At 44.2% G+C, this 24,710-nt stretch overlaps 1 protein-coding gene across 1 annotated transcript; it reads right to left on the reverse strand.

The window, feature by feature from the left end:
• Nucleotides 1–14,684: 14,684 nt before the first annotated feature.
• On the reverse strand, nt 14,685–22,261 carry LOC120322358. Its single transcript, XM_043207287.1, has 4 exons — nt 22,190–22,261; nt 21,829–21,906; nt 15,223–15,338; nt 14,685–15,165 (listed from the first exon to the last, which is right to left on the reverse strand). The coding sequence occupies exons 1-4, from the start codon at nt 22,259–22,261 to the stop codon at nt 14,973–14,975; spliced, it is 459 nt and encodes a 152-aa protein (XP_043063222.1). The 3' UTR covers nt 14,685–14,972.
• Between the last annotated feature and the right edge of the window lie 2,449 nt (nt 22,262–24,710).

Raw genomic sequence — 24,710 nt, forward strand, 5'->3', positions numbered from 1 at the left:
TTGAGGTTGGTGCCTCGTAAAGACCTTTTTCTTGTAATATGTTTATTAATGATCTCAGGTTTGGAATATTACAGTTAATTATTCTGAGATAAATGTGGCTTGGAAGTTTTTGAATTAGATTTTCGATGCTGGTTTGTATTAATCTAGTATATAGAGTGGTTTCAGTAATATTGTTTTCTAGTTCTAATTTACTTATAAGTATCTGCCGTTTTCTTTCGGCTTCTTCAAGGAAATGACGAATGTTACCTCGATATTGTGTGTTCCTGAATTCCTCTAAAGTTGGTGGTTGTGCGGTGCTTGGGGCTTGTAGTTAAGTATAAGTTGAGTCCTGAGTTCACTCCAGTTGCTGAGGTTGGTCACTCCGAGGGCGCGGATAACATCGCCACTGATGTTCCGTTCGATGTGTCCAAAGATTATTAACTTCTGCCTTTCATCTGTAGTCTGATAAAGAGCCAAGATGAAGTCGATGCGACTGATGAAAGTGTACAAGGTGTTAGGATCTCCGTTGAAAACCTCGATTGCGTGTATTTGTCTTTCGACTTGAATCATATTCGAGTCAGACAGTTCTATTTGTGTTGGCGCTGCTACTGCCATTGTGGTTTGTTGGCTTTGAATTTTGATTAATGTTTGTGTATTTGCTGTTGGTTTATTTGTCGGTTCGTAACTTGGGTAGGGTTTCTTGTAGTTCGCTCACTTATTATTATAATATTTCACTTAGTTGCACTGTTCATTCGTTATAATTCGTTTTAGTTGTAATTGAGTTTATTTAGTCTTCATTTAATTTAGCTGTTATTATTATGGTTCACTTAGTTGTAAATAAGTTTATTTAGTTTTCACTAAGTTACACTGTTATTATTATTTTTCGTTTATTTCTGGTTAAGTTTATTTTTTCGCTTAGGTTAACTGTTGTTATTGTAGTTCACTTAGTTGTATTTACGTTTATTTGGTTTTCACTTAGTTTAGCTGTTATTATTTGTTGCACACTTTGCTATTTCGCTTTGTTTTGAGTAACCTTTTGTGGATTTACTACTCAGCGAATTCAAAGGCGTCTTCTTAAAATTTTTATAATTTTAAGTTGTTTCACGTTCACAATCACTTTGTGGGATTAGGTACACCGTTGGTTGGCACTTTTTGTTGTGTGAACCGATTTACCGATATTACCGACGCGATTTGCGAAAGTTCTTTAGCGGATGATGATTGAAGAATTGAATAGGGTTTCTATCGCATCAACAATGTTTCATCCTACCGACTGCGCCACTTACGTAGTTACTATTTCTTGAGTCAAATAAATGATCCGTCTGTAACGAAGACAAAGATCAACGCTGAAGCCAAGTATAAATTAAAACACGAACGATTTCGGTGAGCGTCTTTATTTTAAAACTGTCAGCTTAAGACTGAATGTACAGAGTTTTGATCGGCTCGAAGTGAGTCGCGAGAAACGGAAATATGTTTGTCAGCATTTTTATTTATTTGTGTTTAAGTGCATGCAAAAAGAATGATGAAGTTATACAACAATCATGCGCTTTACTTTTTTGTGGATTCAAGTTTCGTTACGTTATGCTGTGTATTTATGCACGCGCAAGATTGTATGCGCGTTGTTTTTGTTAGGTTTAAGTTTATGTAAGCATAATATGAGAAGCATATTATGCTACTATATACATACATACATTGCTACATATATCGTTACGTGCATTGACTCCGCTTGCATTTTCGGCATTTATTTTGTGCTCATCTTCCCGCTGAAACCGAATTAAAAGCGATTTGTTGCTATGCCCGCTGAAAGTGACAAAAACAGGGTGACCTTTTAAAGCGCAAAGCCAATGCGCTGTTCAGCAGGTTGCAGAGGCTACAAACGTCGCTGTCTAATGAGACGCTAAGCGGATACAACGAACCCACTCTTACGGTGAGGCTGGAGCAGATTGATGAGGTGCAAAGTGCCTTCAATGAAATGAGCGAGAGTTTCGATGAAGTCATCGTTGAATTCAAGGCTAGTGTGCGCGCGAAATAGCCAATGTGCATTTCGCGCCGCACTCAACGCTTGCGGAAGGTGTTGTGTCCACCAGTGTAGTGGTCATCAAACGCAGACGCCTGTGCAGCTGCCAACGTTTGGCGGAGGCTACGCAAACTGGGCATATTTTTACTCCGTGTTCACGAGCATAATCGACAGCCATCCGGACCTCTCCAACATTGAGAAATTTCAACATCTGCGGTCATGATTCAGCGCTGGAAATTAACGGTCATTGGAGATCTCAACAGAAATTACGAAGCGGCTTTAGAGTTGCTTCAAAAAGGTTTGATAAATCGGCGTCTCGTTTTTCAGGCGCACATCACCGAGATCTGGGTTTAAAGGTAGTACGGAATGGTTCAGTGGCATCGCTTCGGGAATTGTCGGACAAGTTTAACGCTCACATTCGTGCGTTGTTCCGGTGTTTCAAGCTCCCACACTGAGTTTTCTTCCCCGCTTTTGACTTCTTCTACTCTAATTGCCCTTTTGCTGCTAGCCACTGCAACCGTTTTAGTGCAGAATCGGTCGGGACTGCTGCTCAACTGCACTTGGTCACCTCTCGGTTTGCAAATCAACTGCAACTTAAGAGGTCAAGGTCGTCCGGCTCCGTCACTGGAATCGGGGATTCCAATTTCGCGACTGATGGATTCTCGGTAGGAATTGCGATGCGGTCTGCCACTTCGGATTTCTCAACGAGCATAACAGCAGTTATTGCTCCCAATATCACGGATCGCCAGATTCCAGAAAACCTGCAGCGCGCCGACCCGGAATTTCATAAAGCTCAGCGTTTTGACCTGTTAATAGGAGCTAGCCTGTTTTATGAGCTGCTGTGCGTAGGTCAGATAAAGTTGTTGCCAGGACTGCCACTGCTTCAAAAACTCGTCTGTGCTGGGCTGTGTCTGGAGGCTGCGCGCGCCCTTGCGATAGCGCCTTAATAGCTTCACGCGTTCCTTCTTCAGCCAGCAAGGAAAACGGCATTGATTTTGAACTTGATTCACTTCTGCAGCGCTTTTGGGAGGTAGAAAATTGTCCCGGCCCAATAGTTCAAGCCACTAAGGAGGAGCTAGATTGCGAGGCCCACTTTGTTAAAATTACACCCGATTGCCAGCTGGCGATTACTCGTACGGTTGCCGCTAAAACTCCATTTGGACTCTTTAGGAGATTCCTATCCTCAGGCTTTGCGGAGATTCTTGTCGCTGGAAAGGAAGCTTACAAAGCACCCTGGAATCCGTCATCCTGGGCTCACCGTCGCACACATTCAAGAGAGTACTCAGATGATGCTGCGGTTGGTGCAGCGCGCGCAGTTATGGGAGGACATGCAGTCCCTAAAAACGCTGGGAAGAGTTTCCTCGTCTAGTCCCATATCCTCGCTTTCGCCGTTCCTGGATCAATTTGGACTTCTAAGAGTAGGCGGTCGCCTACGGAATTCGTCATTGGACTTTGATGGCCGCCACCCGAAAATCCTTCCAAGGTCCCATCCGGAAACTCTGGCAATTATTTTGCATTACCATGAAAGCAATCTTCATGCCGGACCTCGAGCTCTTCTGGGTGCAATTCGATCCCAATATTGGCCTATTGGGGGAGGAAGACGGTTACCAAGGCCGTGAGCAAATGCATCAGATGTTTTCGGATTAAGCCGCGGCTGATAGAGCACATAATGGCGGACCTTCCCAAGGAGCGCTTGGAAGGATCTCACGCTTTTGAGGTTGCTGGTATAGACTTCTGTGGACCCTTCTTTCACAAGTCGGATACTCGCAACAAGCCCGCGGTTAAATTTATATGCTTTGCAACCAAGGCAGTGCACCTGGAGCTGATCAAGGATCTCTCGACAGTTGCGTTTCTGTGCGGACTCAAGAAGTTCATATGCACCCGGCGGAAGCCGTAGCAAATTTGGTCAGACAACGCCACCAACTTTGTCGGCGCCAAAAATGAACTTCTGAACCTTCGAAGGTTATTTCTCAGCAGCAAGCATCAAGGCTCCGTTCAGAATTTTTGCCTTTCGGAGACGATTGACTGGCGGTTCATCCCTCCACGGTCGACCCATTTCGGGGACTTTGGGAAGCAGCGGTGAAAACGGCCAAACATCATTTCTACCGCGCTGTGGGTACGGCGGCTCTGACCTTCGACGAGTGCCACATCTCGGCAGTTATTAACTCCAGACCTTTAGTTCCCATTTCAGAGAATCCTGCCGATCTGGACATTTTCTCAATGGTGGTCCGCCTTCGTCGTTTGACGAGCCAGATATAACGGGCCTAAACTATAATCGGCTTGACTCTTGGCAGCGCATCTCCTTTCTTCAGCAAATATTTTGGTCGCGATGGAAGGAAGAGTACTTGACGTTGCTCCAGCAGCGCTCCAAGTCGCGCACCCCAAAGCCTGGCGTAGCCTCTTTGTTATCTACCTACGTTAAGCTTGGGCGCTGCATTTCGGCTGTCTGTCCCGCCAATTGTCACTTCTTCGTTTTTCGGCAAAGACTCAACTTGTGCATTTGATATCGCTCTTTGTCGGCCCTAGCTGCCGTAAACAATTCGCAAAATAAACAGTATCGGAAAATAAGCAAACTTTCTTCGGCTACTTAATATTCGCAACAGCTATTGAAAAAGCTCAATAGCTAAACACAATGCTTATGAGAATTTCGACTCTACACAATTTCATTAGTTTACTCTTAAATTCTTAATGGGCACACGCCACATTATTATTCACTAAAATTTAAAAACTTAAGTCGTATTCAAAATTTAGACTCTTTTAGTTCAATACTTTAAGCAAAAATCGTTCAATTCTAATCGGAGTAACTTCATCATTCATCGTTACGTTAGTCGCGGCAAGTTATCTTTAAGAGACGTCGGAAAATTCTTACTTTGGTTTCAACAACTTACTGTTCAATTTCATATCCAACGACGAAGATCGATCTTCCGATGGTATAATCTGAAAGAAATGAGAGATCACGCGAGCCATTTGCTCAGCACGAGAAGGTATCCTATAGGAATTTCCCTCACAACTCTCTTATTAGCCATGTAGTTGGAGCTCTTGCCTTGACCTATGCGATTAAAGATATTTCTTGGAACGGACAACTTAAATGATAGCAACTAAAATGTAAACTAAATCTATTTTTAGGCAGATATATATACGTAGGAATTCAATTAAGGACAGGCTTCATGTCCATTAGTTGTTGTCCTGGCGACCGAATTTATCAGGTCCCACTAAATAGATACAGCTCTGCTGACCGACACGGAAAGTCCTTGTCTGCTAGTCTTAAAGACTCACTGGCATTTAAATCATCAAATTATCGGAGGTATACGGCTCGAATAAAAAACTGTATTTTCTGGATAAAGGCATCCAACGGCTAAACGAAGTTCCTGTTCTACAGGAGTCTAGCGAACGAAAATGTGGCTAACAGGAATCTCCTGGTCAAATATTATAGGCACACACGCGACTCTATGGCGGAGACATGGGTGTTCCCTAATGGCTGGTAGGGAGAAGACCTCACGAGGTTAAAACCGGCTTTGGAACTGCGGTTCCTCTTCACACAATCACTAATCAGCTACGGGCCACAGAGGCACCTCCTCAGTAGAAACTCCTCACGGCACGTTGGTGATCCCTCGAGGAGACGACTCCGAATGAAGAAGAAACTGGTCACAATTTTAATTATCCATGGTGATCCTCTTGAAACTCTTTACAGGTCTTCTAGTCTTCCTGCAGGGGTGGCGTCCACAGGAGCTCCCCTCAGGGACTCTATCGCCGAGCGCCCGATGCAGAGCCACAACCACGCTCCAGTGGCACAATGCTGAGAATACTGGCAGAAATGCCTCGCTTTAGCAACCTGCAAACTGTTTCAACATTATTCTTACTTTAAAATCTTGCCAAGTAATTTTGTTACTTTTGGCATTGACTGGGATCCTCACGCAGTCGATCCGACAGCACTGCTGCCTTACACAGCCACCCACTGGCGAAGACGATGGCAGAGAAGCCTCCGCAACAACCTAAGAACAATTTCTATTAATTTCAGATTCCTGATTGGCCAAGTAAATTTTTGTTACTTTGCATTTGACTATAAAACGAGAGGATTCTCATCGATTTAATCGCTATCGCTTCCTTCAAATGCCCTGCTGCACACGCAGGCAGTGGAACTGGTGACTCCACACCAGACCACGAGGCGTTGTTAACTCCTTCGGCTAAGGCTTTCGGAGATGCACACGTCTGTATTCCAACTCGCCAAGAAAAGATTAGGCCGAGATCGGCAAATGGCCGGCGGAAGTTCGTGGCAAAGTAAACAGTGACAGGAGCCACGATTAACAACACTAATTTTTGACTATCGATACTACTATCGATATCTAAATATTTCTATCCATATTATATTACATTATGCCGGTAACACTATTAGATGGCAACACCATTACCAGTTACCATACCAATATCGATATTTATTGGCGGTTATTTTAACTGCCGCGGCAGGCCGTTACAAAGGGTATTTCATACAAGTACCCTAGAGTGATAACCCTGAAGCTGCATTACTGACGAATGTCCTTGGCGTGAAAGTTCCCTAAGAGACGGCCTTGCATGTCTTCTAACTCATAGTACCAATCTTCTTTCTCACTCGAGCTTTTACAAACATGGGTCCTAACTTAGCATTATAGCCAGATTGGAAGCAGTTTTGCTTGAAATTACGGCGAAACACTTCCTGTCCTTCTACGAAGGTAACTTCTTGAGAGCGTAAATTATATCGCTTATCGTTGACGCCGTGAGTCCTTTGCATATCTCTGGTAGCCTTCTCTCGCACTATGTCAAAAGAATCTTGCCTGTCATACAACAAGGATCGATCATATAACAAGTTTAACTTCCTCAATAAGGAATATGTGGATCCTGACGTCACCATATGCTGCCCAAAGGCCATGTAGTATGGGCTAGTTCCTATGCTAGAATGTCGAGAAGCTCGCAACGCGCAACATATTTTACTGAGGTGCTCGTCCCAGTCTTTCTGATCAGGGCGTAAGTACGCTCGAATCCCAGCTATTACGGAACGATTCACACTTTCCGACGCATTGGCTTGCGGAGAATGCACAGCCGTCAAAGTGTGTGAAATTCTGTAAGTCTCCATCAACTTGCGAAACGTCTCTGACCGGAACAGCGATCCATTGTCGGAAACGATAGTTTCGGGAACTCCATATGTCATGAAAAACTCTTCTTTATCCTCTTAACAGGTTTAGAACTACGAATTTTGAACAGTGATCAAAGACAATGAAAAATGCCTACACTTCCACTCTTCGAACGTGGTAAGGACCCAAAAAGTCGAAGTAGAGGCGTTGGAAAAACCTCAAGTTTTCCGGAGCCTTTCCAAAAGGTGGTCGTAAAACGTGATTCGGTGGCTTCGTCGTTTTGCAGGTCTTACATGCATTGACATGAGCTTTTACGTCTGACACTAACCGAGGCCAAAAATAATACCTTCTTAAACGCTCCACCGTTTTATGGATTCCTCCATGATATGCCAAAGGGCTGTTGTGAGCCTGGAAAAGTGCTTCTGGAATCATCTCCGTTGGTAACCATAATTTCCAAGCATACTCGTCATGTACCTGTTCTCCCGTTAAGTGTTCGGCTTTTCGATACACGTATCCGTCCTCGACTTTTAAATCAGGAAAACTTTTCCAATTTGCAGAGATATCTCTGCTAGATCTTTGTACGATGCCCATCCTTTCGACAGTTCCAACACACCAAGGAAAGTGCGTCGACCTCTAGTTCAACTTCCAACTCTGAACCGTTTTGAGAGCTGGACTCATCAAATAATTCCGAAACTTTTCGTCTGAACGGAGATCCTTTCGCATAACCATGCGACTGTTTCACGTCTTCCAGAAAGGCTTCGCGTCTGGACAAACTTCCCTCAAATCTTGAACAGTTTAAACCTCGACATTCAATATCTCGTGACGTATCTCGGGACGCAAATTGGTCTTGAGAATCCTAACAAGCTTTCGAGTGGGAAAAGGTATTTCTAATTGATCCAAATAAACAATTCACGCTGTCATAGAAGCTATCGAAGGAATCATTAGGCTTTTGCTTCCTTTTCGGATTTGCTCCTCAATGTCCACATCATCCCGCTTTTCGCGTAATTGTAACCGAAGGGCTGAGCACAAGCTGTCCCAACGAACCTCCGTTACTGACTTATCATATCGCCAGTAGTATACATTTGCTTTACCTTCGAATAATACACTAGCATTCCTGCATAAAAGTGCAAAATTTCCTTCTAGTGTTTGATGAGTCAACGATTCGACCCTATAAATGAAATCGTCTATGGACATCCCATATCCGTTGTACTTGATCTTCCACCCGTTTGGGTGTGTACGACCTTGCCTGGTCTCACTCCGTTGTCTATCGCTGTGCTTCTCTGCGAAAAAGGTGAAGCTACATTTGGCCTATACGGGTGTGCACTTAAACTGTTCCACAACCCTACGCGTTTCGCCCCTTTCTTCACCTATCGGTGGAGAAGTAAACCTTTCTTCCTCATTGTTATCAACGTTGGACAGAGCTGACATCGTTCTTTGAACGCATTCCACCACTGCTGATTGTATAGATTTTGACATTTTCTTGGACAAAGCAGCAGCGAGCATCCTTCGCTCCATCGCGACGAGTGTTATCGCTATGACTGCGGCGTCGGATCGCTGTTGGCTCTCCAGGAATTCCCTGAGTAACCAGGAATGTCGTCTGTAGAGATACTACTATCAGTCGGACGACTTTTAGATTTCGACCGAGTTTGTGCACCTTTTGATTTTGCTCCTGGTCTACAACTGGCTTGACATACTGGACAGCAATCGCTCTTCCTAAAGTGTGTCCGATGCACCTCATGTGAAACACATGTTTGCGCACGATTTCGAACTTTTCTTCTACCTCGTCGATTTCCAGTTTGCATATTGCACAAACAATCTTCGGGACTTCCAGTGAAGCTCTATCTGGCGATCGGTCCAACAACATCTTATTTTTAATTTTGTTACTGAATTTCTCTAAAAAATAAATATTATAGAATACCAAAGTAGACTTCCTAGTTTTCCATTTCAGGATTAGAAAAATCTAAGTAGGGAGTGAGCGAGATTTCCTTCCACTATTTGAACGGACTACGGGCTGTTCGAAAACCAACCCTCTAGTGTTCTGATTCCTCTTGTAAAAAAAAAATGTTTACCCCTCTGAGATGAAAAGAAATTAAAACCTTTTGTCAGTCGTGGATAGTGCAGTCTTTAGGTTGACTTGCATCTCTATATTCCAACGCTTAAGTTACTAGAGAATATTTTAATTTTGACAGTGAAGTTAAGGCAACAACGGTGCTAGTTCAGAAAAAGGCCAGAAAACCCTCCTGCGATTGGTGCTTTCTGTAATTCCTCCGACTGAGATTCTTCTTTCCCTCGCGGCTCCGATAAACGGGGCCCAAGAAGCAAGCTTCTTGTTTCCAACCGTTTAGATATTTTTTTGAAAAGGTTGAAATTTTAAGAAAGGTATAGAAAAGATTTTCGAATCTGTCTATCGATGAGTCTTATCGAGTGTCTACTGTACTCGAAGTGCCCCACGTTTGGCGCCACTTACTATTTAATTAATAAATAATTATTACTGTAAACGTGTAACCACGGGTGCTGTGCTAAGACTCCCGAGAATCGATACTTGCGGGCTCGCTATAGGATCCGGCCTTGCTCGTCGCTTGGGTGGGTGTTGTTCTTGCCTGCATCGATTCAAGTACGGCCACCCTTATTATTAAATAGTTCGAAAATTAAGCGTGCTGCGACAAAAGAATGAGCAATACATAACCGGTAAAAGAGAACAGACGATTCGCGGAAAACAGTTTTATAATAGGAAAGATGACGAGATATTCAGAGATGCGAACCCACGGCTGTTATTAGGGTCGCGTTTGTGCCCTCCCATCCTATGATCACGGCGCCTTAGAGCTCGGCTCTGGTGACCCCTTTGAATTTTCCTACGCACACGAATACATCAGCTGAGTTCAGTTCACTTTAAATTTAACATCCATGATTTATTCTTATTGTCTTTGTCCTAGGGTGATAAGCTCTATACTAATTCTTAGAATAAGAAGAGACTGGAACATTATCCTCCAGTAATTAATAGAATTAAAGAACTAGAATTTGGACATTTGGGCTAAAGTTTACTTCAATGTTTTATCTTCGTTTTGAGATTGGCACTCGCCACATTATAATTTACTAAAATTCCCTTTCATTAGTGTTATCGACTTTAGTCATATTCAAAAATTAATACTCTACGGATTCAATGTGTGGGTCATGCATCCGCCAAAACTGTGCAGTAGACTAATCGCATACTCTTAATATTGTAAGCCGAAGTAGTCAGTGGTAGCAGTTGCGATGCCCATAGTGCAAACCGCTGTTCTCCGCACGCATTTATCTGTACGGCGCTCATTCCTTGTTCTCTTTGTTATCTACCTACGTTAAGCTTGGGCGCTGCATTTCGGCTGTCTGTCCCGCCAATTGTCACTTCTTCGTTTTTCGGCAAAGACTCAACTTGTGCATTTGATATCGCTCTTTGTCGGCCCTTGCTGCCGTAACAATTCGCAAAATAAACAGTATCGGAAAATAAGCAAACTTTCTTCGGCTACTTATTATTCGCAACAGCTATTGAAAAAGCTCAATAGCTAATTGGTTGACCCGACGTGATAGTGTTAATTTGCATGCATTAATTAATGCACTTATCCCGTTAATATAAATAATATTAAATTAATATAAATACATTAAATCGCAATCGGTTGGACAAGTGAGTGGTGATTTTGGTGATAGTGGCTGTGTTTAAGCGAGCTAGCATTACATATATACATACATACATTGCTACATATATCGTTACGTGCATTGACTCCGCTTGCATTTTCGGCATTTATTTTGTGCTCATCTTCCCGCTGAACCGAATTAAAAGCGATTTGTTGCTATGCCCGCTGAAAGTGACAAAAACAGGGTGACCTTTTTAAAGCGCAAAGCCAATGCGCTGTTCAGCAGGTTGCAGAGGCTACAAACGTCGCTGTCTAATGAGACGCTAAGCGGATACAACGAACCCACTCTTACGGTGAGGCTGGAGCAGATTGATGAGGTGCAAAGTGCCTTCAATGAAATGAGCGAGAGTTTCGATGAAGTCATCGTTGAATTCAAGGCTAGTGTGCTCGCGGAAATAGCCAATGTGCATTTTCGCGCCCGCACTCAACGCTTGCGGAAGGTGTTGTGTCCCACCAGTGTAGTGGTCATCAAACGCAGACGCCTGTGCAGCTGCCAACGTTTGGCGGAGGCTACGTAAACTGGGCATATTTTTACTCCGTGCTCACGAGCATAATCGACAGCCATCCGGACCTCTCCAACATTGAGAAAATTTCAACATCTGCGGTCATGATTCCAGCGCTGGAAAGTATACGGTCATTGGAGATCTCAAACAGAAATTACGAAGCGGCTTTAGAGTTGCTTCAAAAAGGTTTGATAATCGGCGTCTCGTTTTTCAGGCGCACATCACCGAGATTCTGGGTTTAAAGGTAGTACGGAATGGTTCAGTGGCATCGCTTCGGGAATTGTCGGACAAGTTTAACGCTCACATTCGTGCGTTGAAGGGTTTGGGCACCACTGAGCAAATCGCTGGTCATCAGCTACGGCAATGCAGCTTGAGCCGCTGCCGCACCTGTGGAATCAGGCATCATACTTTGGCTCCATCTAGATGGTCCGCCTTCCTCGCAGCCACATGTTCCGGTGTCTTCAAGCTCCCACACTGAGTTTTTCTTCCCCGCTTTTGACTTCTTCTACTCTAATTGCCCTTTTGCTGCTAGCCACTGCAACCGTTTTTAGTGCAGAATCGGTCGGGACTGTTCGTTCCCTGCTGCTCAACTGCACTTGGTCACCTCTCGGTTTGCAAATCAACTGCAACTTAAGAGGTCAAGGTCGTCCGGCTCCGTCACTGGAATCGGGGATTCCAATTTCGCGACTGATGGATTCTCGGTAGGAATTGCGATGCGGTCTGCCACTTCGGATTTCTCAACGAGCATAACACAGTTATTGCTCCCAATATCACGGATTCGCCAGATTCCAGAAAACCTGCAGCTCGCCGACCCGGAATTTCATAAAGCTCAGCGTTTTTGACCTGTTAATAGGAGCTAGCCTGTTTTATGGGCTGCTGTGCGTAGGTCAGATAAAGTTGTTGCCAGGACTGCCACTGCTTCAAAAAACTCGTCTGTGCTGGGCTGTGTCTGGAGGCTGCGCGCGCCCTTGCGATAGCGCCTTAATAGCTTCACGCGTTCCTTCTTCAGCCAGCAAGGAAAACGGCATTGAATTTGAACTTGATTCATTTCTGCAGCGCTTTTGGGGGGTAGAAATTGTCCCGGCCCAATAGTTCAAGCCACTAAGGAGGAGCTAGATTGCGAGGCCCACTTTGTTAAAAATTACACCCGATTGCCAGCTGGCGATTTACTTGTACGGTTGCCGCTAAAACTCCATTTGGACTCTTTAGGAGATTCCTATCCTAGGCTTTGCGGAGATTCTTGTCGCTGGAAAGGAAGCTTACAAAGCACCCTGGAATCTGTCATCCTGGGCTCACCGTCGCACACATTCAAGAGAGTACTCAGATGATGCTGCGGTTGGTGCAGCGCTCGCAGTTATGGGAGGACATGCAGTCCCTAAAAACGCTGGGAAGAGTTTCCTCGTCTAGTCCCATATCCTCGCTTTCGCCGTTCCTGGATCAATTTGGACTTCTAAGAGTAGGTGGTCGCCTCCGGAATTCGTCATTGGACTTTAATGGCCGCCACCCGAAAATCCTTCCAAGGTCCCATCCGGAAACTCTGGCAATTATTTTGCATTACCATGAAAGCAAACTTCATGCCGGACCTCGAGCTCTTCTGGGTGCAATTCGATCCCAATATTGGCCTATTGGGGGGAGGAAGACGGTTACCAAGGCCGTGAGCAAATGCATCAGATGTTTTCGGATTAAGCGCGGCTGATAGAGCACATAATGGCGGACCTTCCAAGGAGCGCTTGGAAGGATCTCACGCTTTTGAGGTTGCTGGTATAGACTTCTGTGGACCCTTCTTTCACAAGTCGGATACTCCGCAACAAGCCCCGCGGTTAAATTTATATGCTTTGAAACCAAGGCATTGCACCTGGAGCTGATCAAGGATCTCTCGACAGTTGCGTTTCTGTGCGGACTCAAGAAGTTCATATGCACCCGGCGGAAGCCGTAGCAAATTTGGTCAGACAACGCCACCAACTTTGTCGGGCGCCAAAAAATGAACTTCTGAACCTTCGAAGGTTATTCCTCCAGCAGCAAGCATCAAGGCTCCGTTCAGATTTTTTGCCTTTCGGAGACGATTGACTGCGGTTCATCCCTCCACGGTCGACCCATTTCGGGGACTTTGGGAAGCAGCGGTGGAAAACGGCCAAACATCATTTCTACCCGCCGCTGTGGGTACGGCGGCTCTGACCTTCGACGAGTGCCACATCTCGGCAGTTATTAACTCCAGACCTTTAGTTCCCATTTCAGAGATCCTGCCGATCTGGACGTCCTCACTCCGGCGCATTTTCTCAATGGTGGTCCGCCTTCGTCGTTTGACGAGCCCAGATTATAACGGGCCTAAACTATAATCGGCTTGACTCTTGGCAGCGCATCTCCTTTCTTCAGCAAATATTTTGGTCGCGATGGAAGGAAGAGTACTTGACGTTGCTCCAGCAGCGCTCCAAGTCGCGCACCCCAAAGCCTGGCGTAGCCTCTTTGTTATCTACCTACGTTAAGCTTGGGCGCTGCATTTCGGCTGTCTGTCCCGCCAATTGTCACTTCTTCGTTTTTCGGCAAAGACTCAACTTGTGCATTTGATATCGCTCTTTGTCGGCCCTAGCTGCCGTAAACAATTCGCAAAATAAACAGTATCGGAAAATAAACAAACTTTCTTCGGCTACTTAATATTCGCAACAGCTATTAAAAAAGCTCAATAGCTAAACACAATGCTTATGAGAATTTCGACTCTACACAATTTCATTAGTTTACTCTTAAATTCTTAATGGGCACACGCCACATTATTATTCACTAAAATTTAAAAACTTAAGTCGTATTCAAAATTTAGTTCAATACTTTAAACAAAAATCGTTCAATTTTAATCGGAGTAACTTCATTATTCACCGTTACGTTAGTCGCGGCAAGTTATCTTTAAGAGACGTCGGAAAATTCTTACTTTGGTTTCAACAACTCACTGTTCAATTTCATATACAACGACGAAGATCGATCTTCCGATAGTATAATCTGAAAGAAATGAGAGATCACGCGAGCCATTTGCTCAGCACGAGAAGGTATCCTATAGGAATTTCCCTCACAACTCTCTTATTAGCCATGTAGTTGGAGCTCTTTCCTTGACCTATGCGATTAAAGATATTTCTTGAAACGGACAACTTAAATGATAGCAACTAAAATGTAAACTAAATCTATTTTTAGGCAGATATATATACGTAGGAATTCAATTAAGAACAGGCTTCATGTCCATTAGTTGTTGTCCTGGCGACCGAATTTATCAGGTCCCACTAAATAGATACAGCTCTGCTGACCGACACGGAAAGTCCTTGTCTGCTAGTCTTAAAGACTCACTGGCATTTAAATCATCAAATTATCGGAGGTATACGGCTCGAATAAAAGTACTGTATTTTTGGATAAAGGCATCCAACGGCTAAACGAAGTTCCTGTTCTACAGGAGTCTAGCGAACGAAAATGTGGCTAACAGGAATCTCCTGGTCAAATATTATAGGCACACACGCGACTCTATGGCGGAGACATGGGTGCTCCCTAATGGCTGGTAGGGAGAAGACCTCACGGATTAAAACCGGCTTTGGAACTGCGGTTCCTCTTCACACAATCACTAATCAGCTACGGGCCACAGAGGCACCTCCTCAGTAGAAACTCCTCACGGCACGTTGGTGATCCCTCGAGGAGACGACTCCGAATGAAGAAGAAACTGGTCACAATTTTAATCATCCATGGTGATCCTCTTGAAACGTCCACAGGAGCTCCCCTCAGGGACTCTATCGCCGAGCGCCCGATGCAGAGCGTCTCGACAAGGTTTCTCCCCAAAACAATAAATCCGCTGCCTTGCGCAGCCACAACCACGCTCCATTGGCACAATGCTGAGAATACTGGCAGAAATGCCTCGCTTTAGCAACCTGCAAACTGTTTCAACATTATTCTCACTTTAAAATCTTGCCAAGTAATTTTGTTACTTTTGGCTTTGACTGGGATCCTCACGCAGTCGATCCGACAGTACTGCTGCCTTACACAGCCACCCACTGGCGAAGACGATGGCAGAGAAGCCTCCGCAACAACCAAAGAACAATTTCTATTAATTTCAGATTCCTGATTGGCCAAGTAAATTTTGTTACTTTGCCATTTGACTATAAAACGAGAGGATTCTCATCGATTTAATCGCTATCGCTTCCTTCAAATGCCCTGCTGCACACGCAGGCAGTGGAACTGGAGACTCCACACCAGACCACGAGGCGTTGTTAACTCCTTCGGCTAAGGCTTTCGGAGATGCACACGTCTGTATTCCAACTCGCCAAGAAAAGATTAGGCCGAGATCGGCAAATGGCCGGCGGAAGTTCGTGGCAAAGTAAACAGTGACAGGAGCCACGATTAACAACACTAATTTTTGACTATCGATACTACTATCGATATCTAAATATTTCTATCCATATTATATTACATTATGCCGGTAACACTATTAGATGGCAACACCATTACCAGTTACCATACCAATATCGATATTTATTGCGGTTATTTTAACTGCCGCGCAGGCCGTTACAAAGGGTATTTCATACAAGTACCCTAGACTGATAACCTGAAGCTGCATTACTGACGAATGTCCTTGGCGTGAAAGTTCCCTAAGAGACGGCCTTGCATGTCTTCTAACTCATAGTACCAATCTTCTTTCTCACTCGAGCTTTTACAAACATGGGTCCTAACTTAGCATTATAGCCAGATTGGAAGCAGTTTTGCTTGAAATTACGGCGAAACACTTCCTGTCCTTCTGCGAAGGTAACTTCTCGAGAGCGTAAATTATATCGCTTATCGTTGACGTCGTGAGTCCTTTGCATATCTCTGGTAGCCTTCTCTCGCACTATGTCAAAAGAATCTTGCCTGTCATACAACAAGGATCGATCATATAACAAGTTTAACTTCCTCAATAAGGAATATGTGGATCCTGACGTCACCATATGCTGCCCAAAGGCCATGTAGTATGGGCTGGTTCCTATGCTAGAATGTCGAGAAGCTCGCAACGCGCAACATATTTTACTGAGGTGCTCGTCCCAGTCTTTCTGATCAGGGCGTAAGTACGCTCGAATCCCAGCTATTACGGAACGATTCACACGTTCCGACGCATTGGCTTGCGGAGAATGCACAGCCGTCAAAGTGTGTGAAATTCTGTAAGTCTCCATCAACTTGCGGAACGTCTCTGACCGGAACAGCGATCCATTGTCGGAAACGATAGTTTCGGGAACTCCATATGTCATGAAAAACTCTTCTTTATCCTCTTAACAGTGATCAAAGACAATGAAAATGCCTACACTTCCACTCTTCGAACGTGGGTAAGGACCCAAAAAGTCGAAGTAGAGGCGTTGGAAAAACCTCAAGTTTTCCGGAGCCTTTCCAAAAGGTGGTCGTAAAACGTGATTCGGTGGCTTCGTCGTTTTGCAGGTCTTACATGCATTGACATGAGCTTTTACGTCTGACACTAACCGAGGCCAAAAATAATACCTTCTTAAACGCTCCACCGTTTTATGGATTCCTCCATGACATGCCAAAGGGCTGTTGTGAGCCTGGAAAAGTGCTTCTGGAGTCATCTCCGTTGGTAACCATAATTTCCAAGCATACTCGTCATGTACCTGTTCTCCCGTTAAGTGTTTGGCTTTTCGATACACGTATCCGTCCTCGACTTTTAAATCAGGAAAACTTTTCCAATTTGCAGAGATATTCTCTGCTAGATCTTTGTACGAACCAGACTTAAAATGTTCCGAACTCAAATCTAATAGCAATCCTTTTTGTAACTCCACTGCTGCCACTTCATCTTCACTCACACGCGATAACGTGTCTGGTACAACATTAAGACGACCTTGACGATGTTTAATTTCGAACTTGTGCTTCCCTAATGCTATCGACCATCTTGCTAACCGAGAATTAAGATCTTGATTTGACATAAGCCATCGCAAAGAGGCGTGATCCGTAACAATTGAGAACTCGTGACCCTCCACATAGTTCTTTACTTCAACCACCGCCGCCAAACACTCTGTTCGGTTAATTGCGCTGAGCACGATTCAATTTCTTCGAAATGAACGCTATCGGCCGTTCGTCTCCTTCCTCTGACACCTGCACATTGGACTAATTTTGTCCATTAACCGTGACATGGTACTCGTAGCATTACACAGACCAAAAGGCACAACAGTGAATTGATAAAGCGGTCTCCCCGGCACTGTAAACGCAGTTTTATCGCGAGATTGAACGTCCAACGGCACCTGCCAATAAGCGTCTTTTAGATCAATTCTGGTTATAATTCCGCCTTTGGCAGTCGGCTTAATATGCCGCTAATCTGGGGCAGAGGTAAGCGTCCTTTTCGGTAAAGCTATTGACTTTCCGACAATCTAGACAGATCCTTACCTTCTCAGGCTTAGTCACGAGAACTATGGGAGATGAGCATGCACTCTCTGATTCTTTAATGACTCCTAACTGTAACATTCTATCTATCTCTGTATACATTACTTTCTCCACAGCGGGAGAAACCGGAAAATGACGCTGTTTGATCGGTTTGCCCGTCCTACTTCGATTGAATGCGAAATTAGGTTAGTTTTCCCCAGTCCTTCTTCCTTGAACGGGAAACAATTGACTACGTTTGTCAACTTCGCTTTCTCCTCAAACGGACGTCATGTTGGTCCCACATCAATGTCGGTACACTCTTGACTCAATCTTTGGAGCTCTAGCTCAGCCACTCGCAATCTGCTAGGCAGCAAATCATACACCCTCCAAAAATCAATGCCTAAGATTAGATCCTGCTTCAACAAAGGCACAATGTAAACTTCTAATATTTTCTTGACGTTATCATATTCTATCTCCACCTTTGCCTTGCCCACTAACCGTTCAGGCGTTCCATCGGGGGTCGTGACTCTAACATCCAACGACCGATAGAAAGTGTCTCCATTCAGGAACTCGTTGGCTAATTTTCCTCCCAAGCAACTCATTGAAGCTCCGGAGTCCAATAACCCATATTCTAATCGGTCAATAGTTTAATAGGCAGAAAGAGACGCGGATCCTTAGTTTCTCCAGGAACCGAACATATGTGTCGAAGCCCTAATCTGTACTTCTTTACTTTTTGCCTAAACGACCTAATTCTGTTTGAACTTCGGAACTTTCTCCTTTCTAAAACTGGGTTCGGGCCTATATTCATTTTCAGGATTGAATATCATTAAGTACTCTTTACTCGTGCTATGTAATAGCGAAATTTCACTATTGTTTTGTACGTCCGGGATTAAATTAAAGGTGGATGATAATTCTTCCCTCTTAGTCGGTCATTGTCGACTGGTGACGCGCGGCATTCAGAGTCTTCAGTGTATGGCGACTTCAGAATGCCGATTTTGAGTTTTTTTTAACAGTTCTTACAGTTTGGCTTGTAAGTATTTGAAGCTCCAAAGCCATAACAGAAAACTCGTTTCTCGGAAAGGCAATCTTGATATCGATGCCCATCCTTTCGACAGTTCCAACACACCAAGGAAAGTGCGTCGACTCTAGTTCAACTTCCAACTCTGAACCGTTTTGAGAGCTGGACCGAAGGGCTGAGCACAAGCTGTCCCAACGAACCTCCGTTACTGACTTATCATATCGCCAGTAGTATACATTTGCTTTTCCTTCGAATAATACACTAGCATTCCTGCCATAAAAGTGCAAAATTTCCTTCTAGTGTTTGATGAGTCAACGATTCGACCCTATAAATGAAATCGTCTATGGACATCCCATATCCGTTGTACTTGATCTTCCACCCGTTCAGGGTGTGTACGACCTTGCCTGGTCTCACTCCGTTGTCTATCGCTGGTCTTCTCTGCGAAAAAGGTGAAGCTACATTTGGCCTATTCGGGTGTGCACTTATAAACTGTTCCACAACCCTACGCGTTTCGCCCCGTTCTTCACCTACCGGTGGAGAAGTAAACCTTTCTTCCTCATTGTTATCAAACGTTGGACAGAGTTGACATCGTTCTTTGAACGCATTCAACCACTGCTGATTGTATAGATTCTGACATTTTCTTGGACAAAGCAGCGAGCATCCTTCGCTCCATCGCGACGAGTGTTATCGCTATGACTGCGGCGGTCGGATCGCTGTTGGCATCCAGGAATTCCTGAGTAACTAGGAATGTCGTCTGTAGAGATACTACTATCAGTCGGACGACTTTTAGATTTCGACCGAGTTTGTGCACCTTTTGATTCTGCTCCTGGTCTACAACTGGCTTGACATACTGGACAGCAATCGCTCTTCCTAAAGTGTGTCCGATGCACCTCATGTGAAATACATGTTTGCGCACGATTTCGAACTTTTCTTCTACTTCGTTCGATTTCCAGTTTGCATATTGCACAAACAATCTTCGGACTTCCTCGCTCTATCTGGCGATCGGGTCCAACAACATCTTATTTTTAATTTTGTTACTGAATTTCTCTAAAAAAATAAATATTATAGAATACCAAAGTAGACTTCCTAGTTTTCCATTTCAGGATTAGAAAAATCTAAGTAGGGAGTGAGCGAGATTTCCTTCCACTATTTTGAACGGACTACGGGCTGGTATAGAAAAGATTTTCGAATCTGTCTATCGATGAGTCTTATCGGGTGTCTACTGTACTCGAAGTGCCCCACGTTGGGCGCCACTTACTATTTAATTAATAAATAATTATTACTGTAACGTGTAACCACGGGTGCTGTGCTAAGACTCCGAGAATCGATACTTGCGGGGGCTCGCTATAGGATCCGGCCTTGCTCGTCGGCTTGGGGGGGCGTTGTTCTTGCCTGCATCGATTCAAGTACGGCCACCCTTTATTATTAAATAGTTCGAAAACTGAGCGTGCTGCGACAAAAGAATGAGCAATACATAACCGGTAAAAGAGAACAGACGATTCGCGAAAACAGTTTATGAAATAGAAAAGATGACGAGATATTCAGAGATGAGAACACGCGGCTGTTATTAGGGTCGCGTTGTGCCCTCCCATCCTTTGATCACGCGCCTTAGAGCTCGGCTCTGGTGACGCACACGAATACATCAGCTGAGTTCAGTTCACTTAAAATTTAAACATCCATGATTTATTCTTATTGTCTTTGTCCTAGGGTGATAAGCTCTATACTAATTCTTAGAATAAGAAGAGACTGGAACATTATCCTCCAGTAATTAATAGAATTAAAGAACTAGAATTTGGACATTTGGGCTAAAGTTTACTTCAATGTTTATCCTCGTTTTGAGATTGGCACTCGCCACATTATAATTTACTAAAATTCCCTTTCATTAGTGTTATCGACTTTAGTCGTATTCAAAAATTATACTCTACGGATTCAATGTGTTGGGTCATGCAGCCGCCAAAACTGTGCAGTAGACTAATCTCATACTCTTAATATTGTAAGCCGAAGTAGTCAGTGGTAGCAGTTGCGATGCCCGTAGTGCAAACCGCTGTTCTCGCACGCATTTATCTGTACGGCGCTCATTCCTTGTTCTCTTTGTTATCTACCTACGTTAAGCTTGGGCGCTGCATTTCGGCTGTCTGTCCCACCAATTGTCACTTCTTCGTTTTTCTGCAAAGACTCAACTTGTGCATTTGATATCGCTCTTTGTCGGCCCTAGCTGCCGTAAACAATTCGCAAAATAAACAGTATCGGAAAATAAGCAAACTTTCTTCGGCTACTTATTATTCGCAACAGCTATTGAAAAAGCTCAATAGCTAAACATTGGTGACCCCGACGTGATAGTGTTAATTTGCATGCATTAATTAATGCACTTATCCCGTTAATATAAATAATATTAAATTAATATAAATACATTAAATCGCAATCGGTTGGACAAGTGAGTGGTGATTTCGGTGATAGTGGCTGTGTTTAAGCGAGCTAGCATTACATATATACATACATTAAAAGCGATTTGTTGCTATGCCCGCTGAAAGTGACAAAAACAGGGTGACCTTTTTAAAGCGCAAAGCCAATTCAGCCGGTTGCAGAGGCTACAAACGTCGCTGTCTAATGAGACGCTAAGCGGATACAACGAACCCACTCTTACGGTGAGGCTGGAGCAGATTGATGAGGTGCAAAGTGCCTTCAATGAAATGAGCGAGAGTTTCGATGAACTCATCGTTGAATTCAAGGCTAGTGTGCGCGCGGAAATAGCCAATGTGTATTTCGCGCCGCACTCAACGCTTGCGGAAGGTGTTGTGCCCCACCAGTGTAGTGGTCATCAAACGCAGCCGCGGCCGAGGCCGTTGCCGCCTGTGCAGCTGCCAACGTTTGGCGGAGGCTACGCAAACTGGGCATATTTTTACTCCGTGTTCACGAGCATAATCGACAGCCATCCGGACCTCTCCAACATTGAGAAATTTCAACATCTGCGGTCATGATTCAGCGCATTCGCGATTGAGCTCTGCTAGAGAGCAGACGTGCCTCTAGCCGCGGAACTTTTTGGCATTGCTTCTTTCGCATCGTTTTCTTTCGCGTCGTTTCCTTTGCGTCGATATTCTCGTCTGCCTAGTGCTCGAGCACATTTATTTGCGACATCGTGGCGCGCGGTGTCCGCTATCTTTGTAAGAAAACCACAACAAACGCAGAAGTTTCCAGAAAGACGTTGCAAGCGCGAGGGCTTGCCCTTGCCCTTGGGCAAGCTGTATACTTTGCTCTTGCTCTTGAAAGCGAGAATTCACAATAAAGAGAATTTCAATAAACAATTTCACAAGTAATGCTGACAAGTTTAAGCTTGCAAAAACCATGGAAGATATTAATTTTTCTGGACCACAGGCTAACTGTAGTGTTACTGATCAGCAGAGTATGAAGCAAATAGGTGGCGCTACTCCAGCAGAGCTTAGGACTCAACTATTAAACGAATTTAACCATAAGTGGTCAATTTCTGAAGCAAATAAATTCCCCACTGCAACTATCGCTTGCACAACTACAGCTGTTACGTTTACGCTGGCTTCGTCTATGACAACCAGTAGCGTTACCACATCCTTAACTAGCGGAGTTACTTCAGTCGGCAACATGATAGTTGACGTAAGTTCAGATTCAACTTCTTGCCCTTTTCAGCCATCGTATGTATCGGTGGCTCCAGTTAAGAAGAAGAACCACAATTCGGTAACTAAAACGATCATGAAAGGAAAGGCACAGACCGTCCCTAATAACATGGATGCTTTAAAAATTTCAAAAATTGGCCCCCACAATGTTATAGTGGAAAGGGCCAGAAAAAATAAGGAGCTTGTACAATGTTTTTAGGTGTCAAGATTTTGGACACACAAAAATTATTGTTTAAAGCGCCCAGTCTGTGGAAAATGTGGTGGTGAGCAGCCTACCAACCACAAGGACTGCAACATTATATCACCAGAGGCCTGTAAATGTGCTAACTGTGGGGAGGATCACCCAGCTAGCTATAAAGGATGCAAAGTTCAACAGCAAAAAATGAAGGCTCTTAAACCAGAACCACGTTTCCCACCACTTACAACAGCCAATGAGCACTTGTCCTCCATCCGTCAAAACTTCAGTGCTGCTCCTGCAAGAGACAGGTCTTCTCAAGCACAAGGTATTCAAAGAGTGCCTACGTTTGCTGACATTCTGAGAGAGCCACGAAATGACTCGCAGATCCCTCTGATGACAACTAGAAACCTTGGACGTACTCAACATGTTCCTCAGAGAGATTTGCCAACTAATTATTTAAATTCATCAGAACATCTACCTGTTAACGCTAACAGAATAAATAAACTTGAAGATGCTTTGGTTAGCCTCTCCTCAAAAGTTGAACAGCTTTCCACATTGTTTGCCAAATCGGCTGAATCCATCAACTCCTTGAGCATCTTGATCACCAAACTCTTAGTTAAGCTAACATGATGCAGCAGGATATTCGCCTCGGATTATGGAACGCACGGGGAATCGAGAGAAGCACAAATGAGCTTCATCTTTTCCTCTCTGCCAATCGCATAGATGTTATGCTCATCACAGAAACTCATCTTCAAGGTCATCATCTTCCAGGTTTTGTCTGCCACAAAGTTGATCATCCCTTGGGTGGTCGTCAGGGAGGAGCTGCCATCTTGGTCAGACATGATTTGGAGCACCACAAAATGGACGAAGCATCATCTACAAACATTCAGCTTGTCCAAATTCGTCTATTAACATCAACTGGACCTATCACAGTGGCTGCAGCTTATCTTCCCCCCAGGATGAGCTGGACGGCTATTGACTTTGAAATTATGCTTCAACGACGGGGTCGCAAATTTATCCTTGGAGGTGATTTTAATGCAAAGCATCCATGGTGGGGAAACCAAAGAACATGCACGCGTGGTAAACGACTACATGAAGCTATATGTAGTACACATACCAAATACTAGCTACTGGAAATCCAAGCTTTTACTCCTATAACACGCAATTAAATCCCTCAGCCCTGGACTTTTTTGTGACAAATGGTATAGCACAAAACAGAACATCTGTGGAGAATATCTACGAGCTGTCATCAGACCATATTCCGATTGTGGCCACACTGTTTGAAGCACCTCAACATATCCAGACTAGGACGCGACTTCTTCCCCCTGGTGCTAACATTAAAAAGTTTCAAAATGAGCTCGAAAAGTCCGTCTTGCTTAATTTAGAAATCAACTCGACTGAGGATGTTGATCACGCTATTGACGTTTTTAAGGCCAAATTTAAAACTGCCGGAATGGTCGCTGCTCCCTCTAATGCGCATCGCCCTCACGCTCGTCCTCCTAGCCTATCATCTTCACCTCAGATATGCCTTCGATATCCTGCCTTGAACCCGAATTTCGAGATAATGCCCTCCTAGCCACTTTTGCAGACGATACGGCCATCATAACCAGGAGTCCTTCCGAAATTGAAGCCTCTGAAATTCTTCAGAGCAACCTGGACCAGTATTCCAACTGGGCTAATAATTGGAATATTGGCATTAACAGCTCCAAATGTGTTAATGTGACGTTTTCGAACAGGCGTAACAACTGTCCCGGAGTGACCTTGCAAAATGTCACCCTTGTGCACAAAGCATTCCACAAATACCTTGGACTGGTTTTGGATCGCCGCCTCACATTTAGCCGCCACACTACCATGGTCAAGCAGGCTTTGATCTCAAAAGCTAGAAGAATGGACTGGCTACTCAGACAGCGTAAACTCTCGCTACCAATAAAGTGAGGATATACAAAAATATCCTTGCTCCAGTCTGGATGTATGGTATCCAAATCTATGGGATAGCTGCCAAGTCCCCATTTGGCGAAAATTCGCGGTAGCACAAGCAAAGATTTTGCGTAGGCTTTCAAATTCCCCGTGGTATCTGAGGACAAGGAACATCGAACGTGACCTGAAAGTTACTCCCATTGGCGACGCTATCAATAAAATATCTGAAAGATACGGAAATCGGCTTCGATGCCATCCTAACCAACTAGCCAGCTGTTTATCTACCCCACGTGTCCTGTACATCGTCGCAGAAGAGGTCCACTG

The sequence above is a fragment of the Drosophila yakuba genome, unplaced genomic scaffold (genome assembly GCF_016746365.2).
Source record: "Drosophila yakuba strain Tai18E2 unplaced genomic scaffold, Prin_Dyak_Tai18E2_2.1 Segkk8_quiver_pilon_scaf, whole genome shotgun sequence".
Classification (NCBI taxonomy): Eukaryota; Metazoa; Arthropoda; class Insecta; order Diptera; family Drosophilidae; genus Drosophila; species Drosophila yakuba.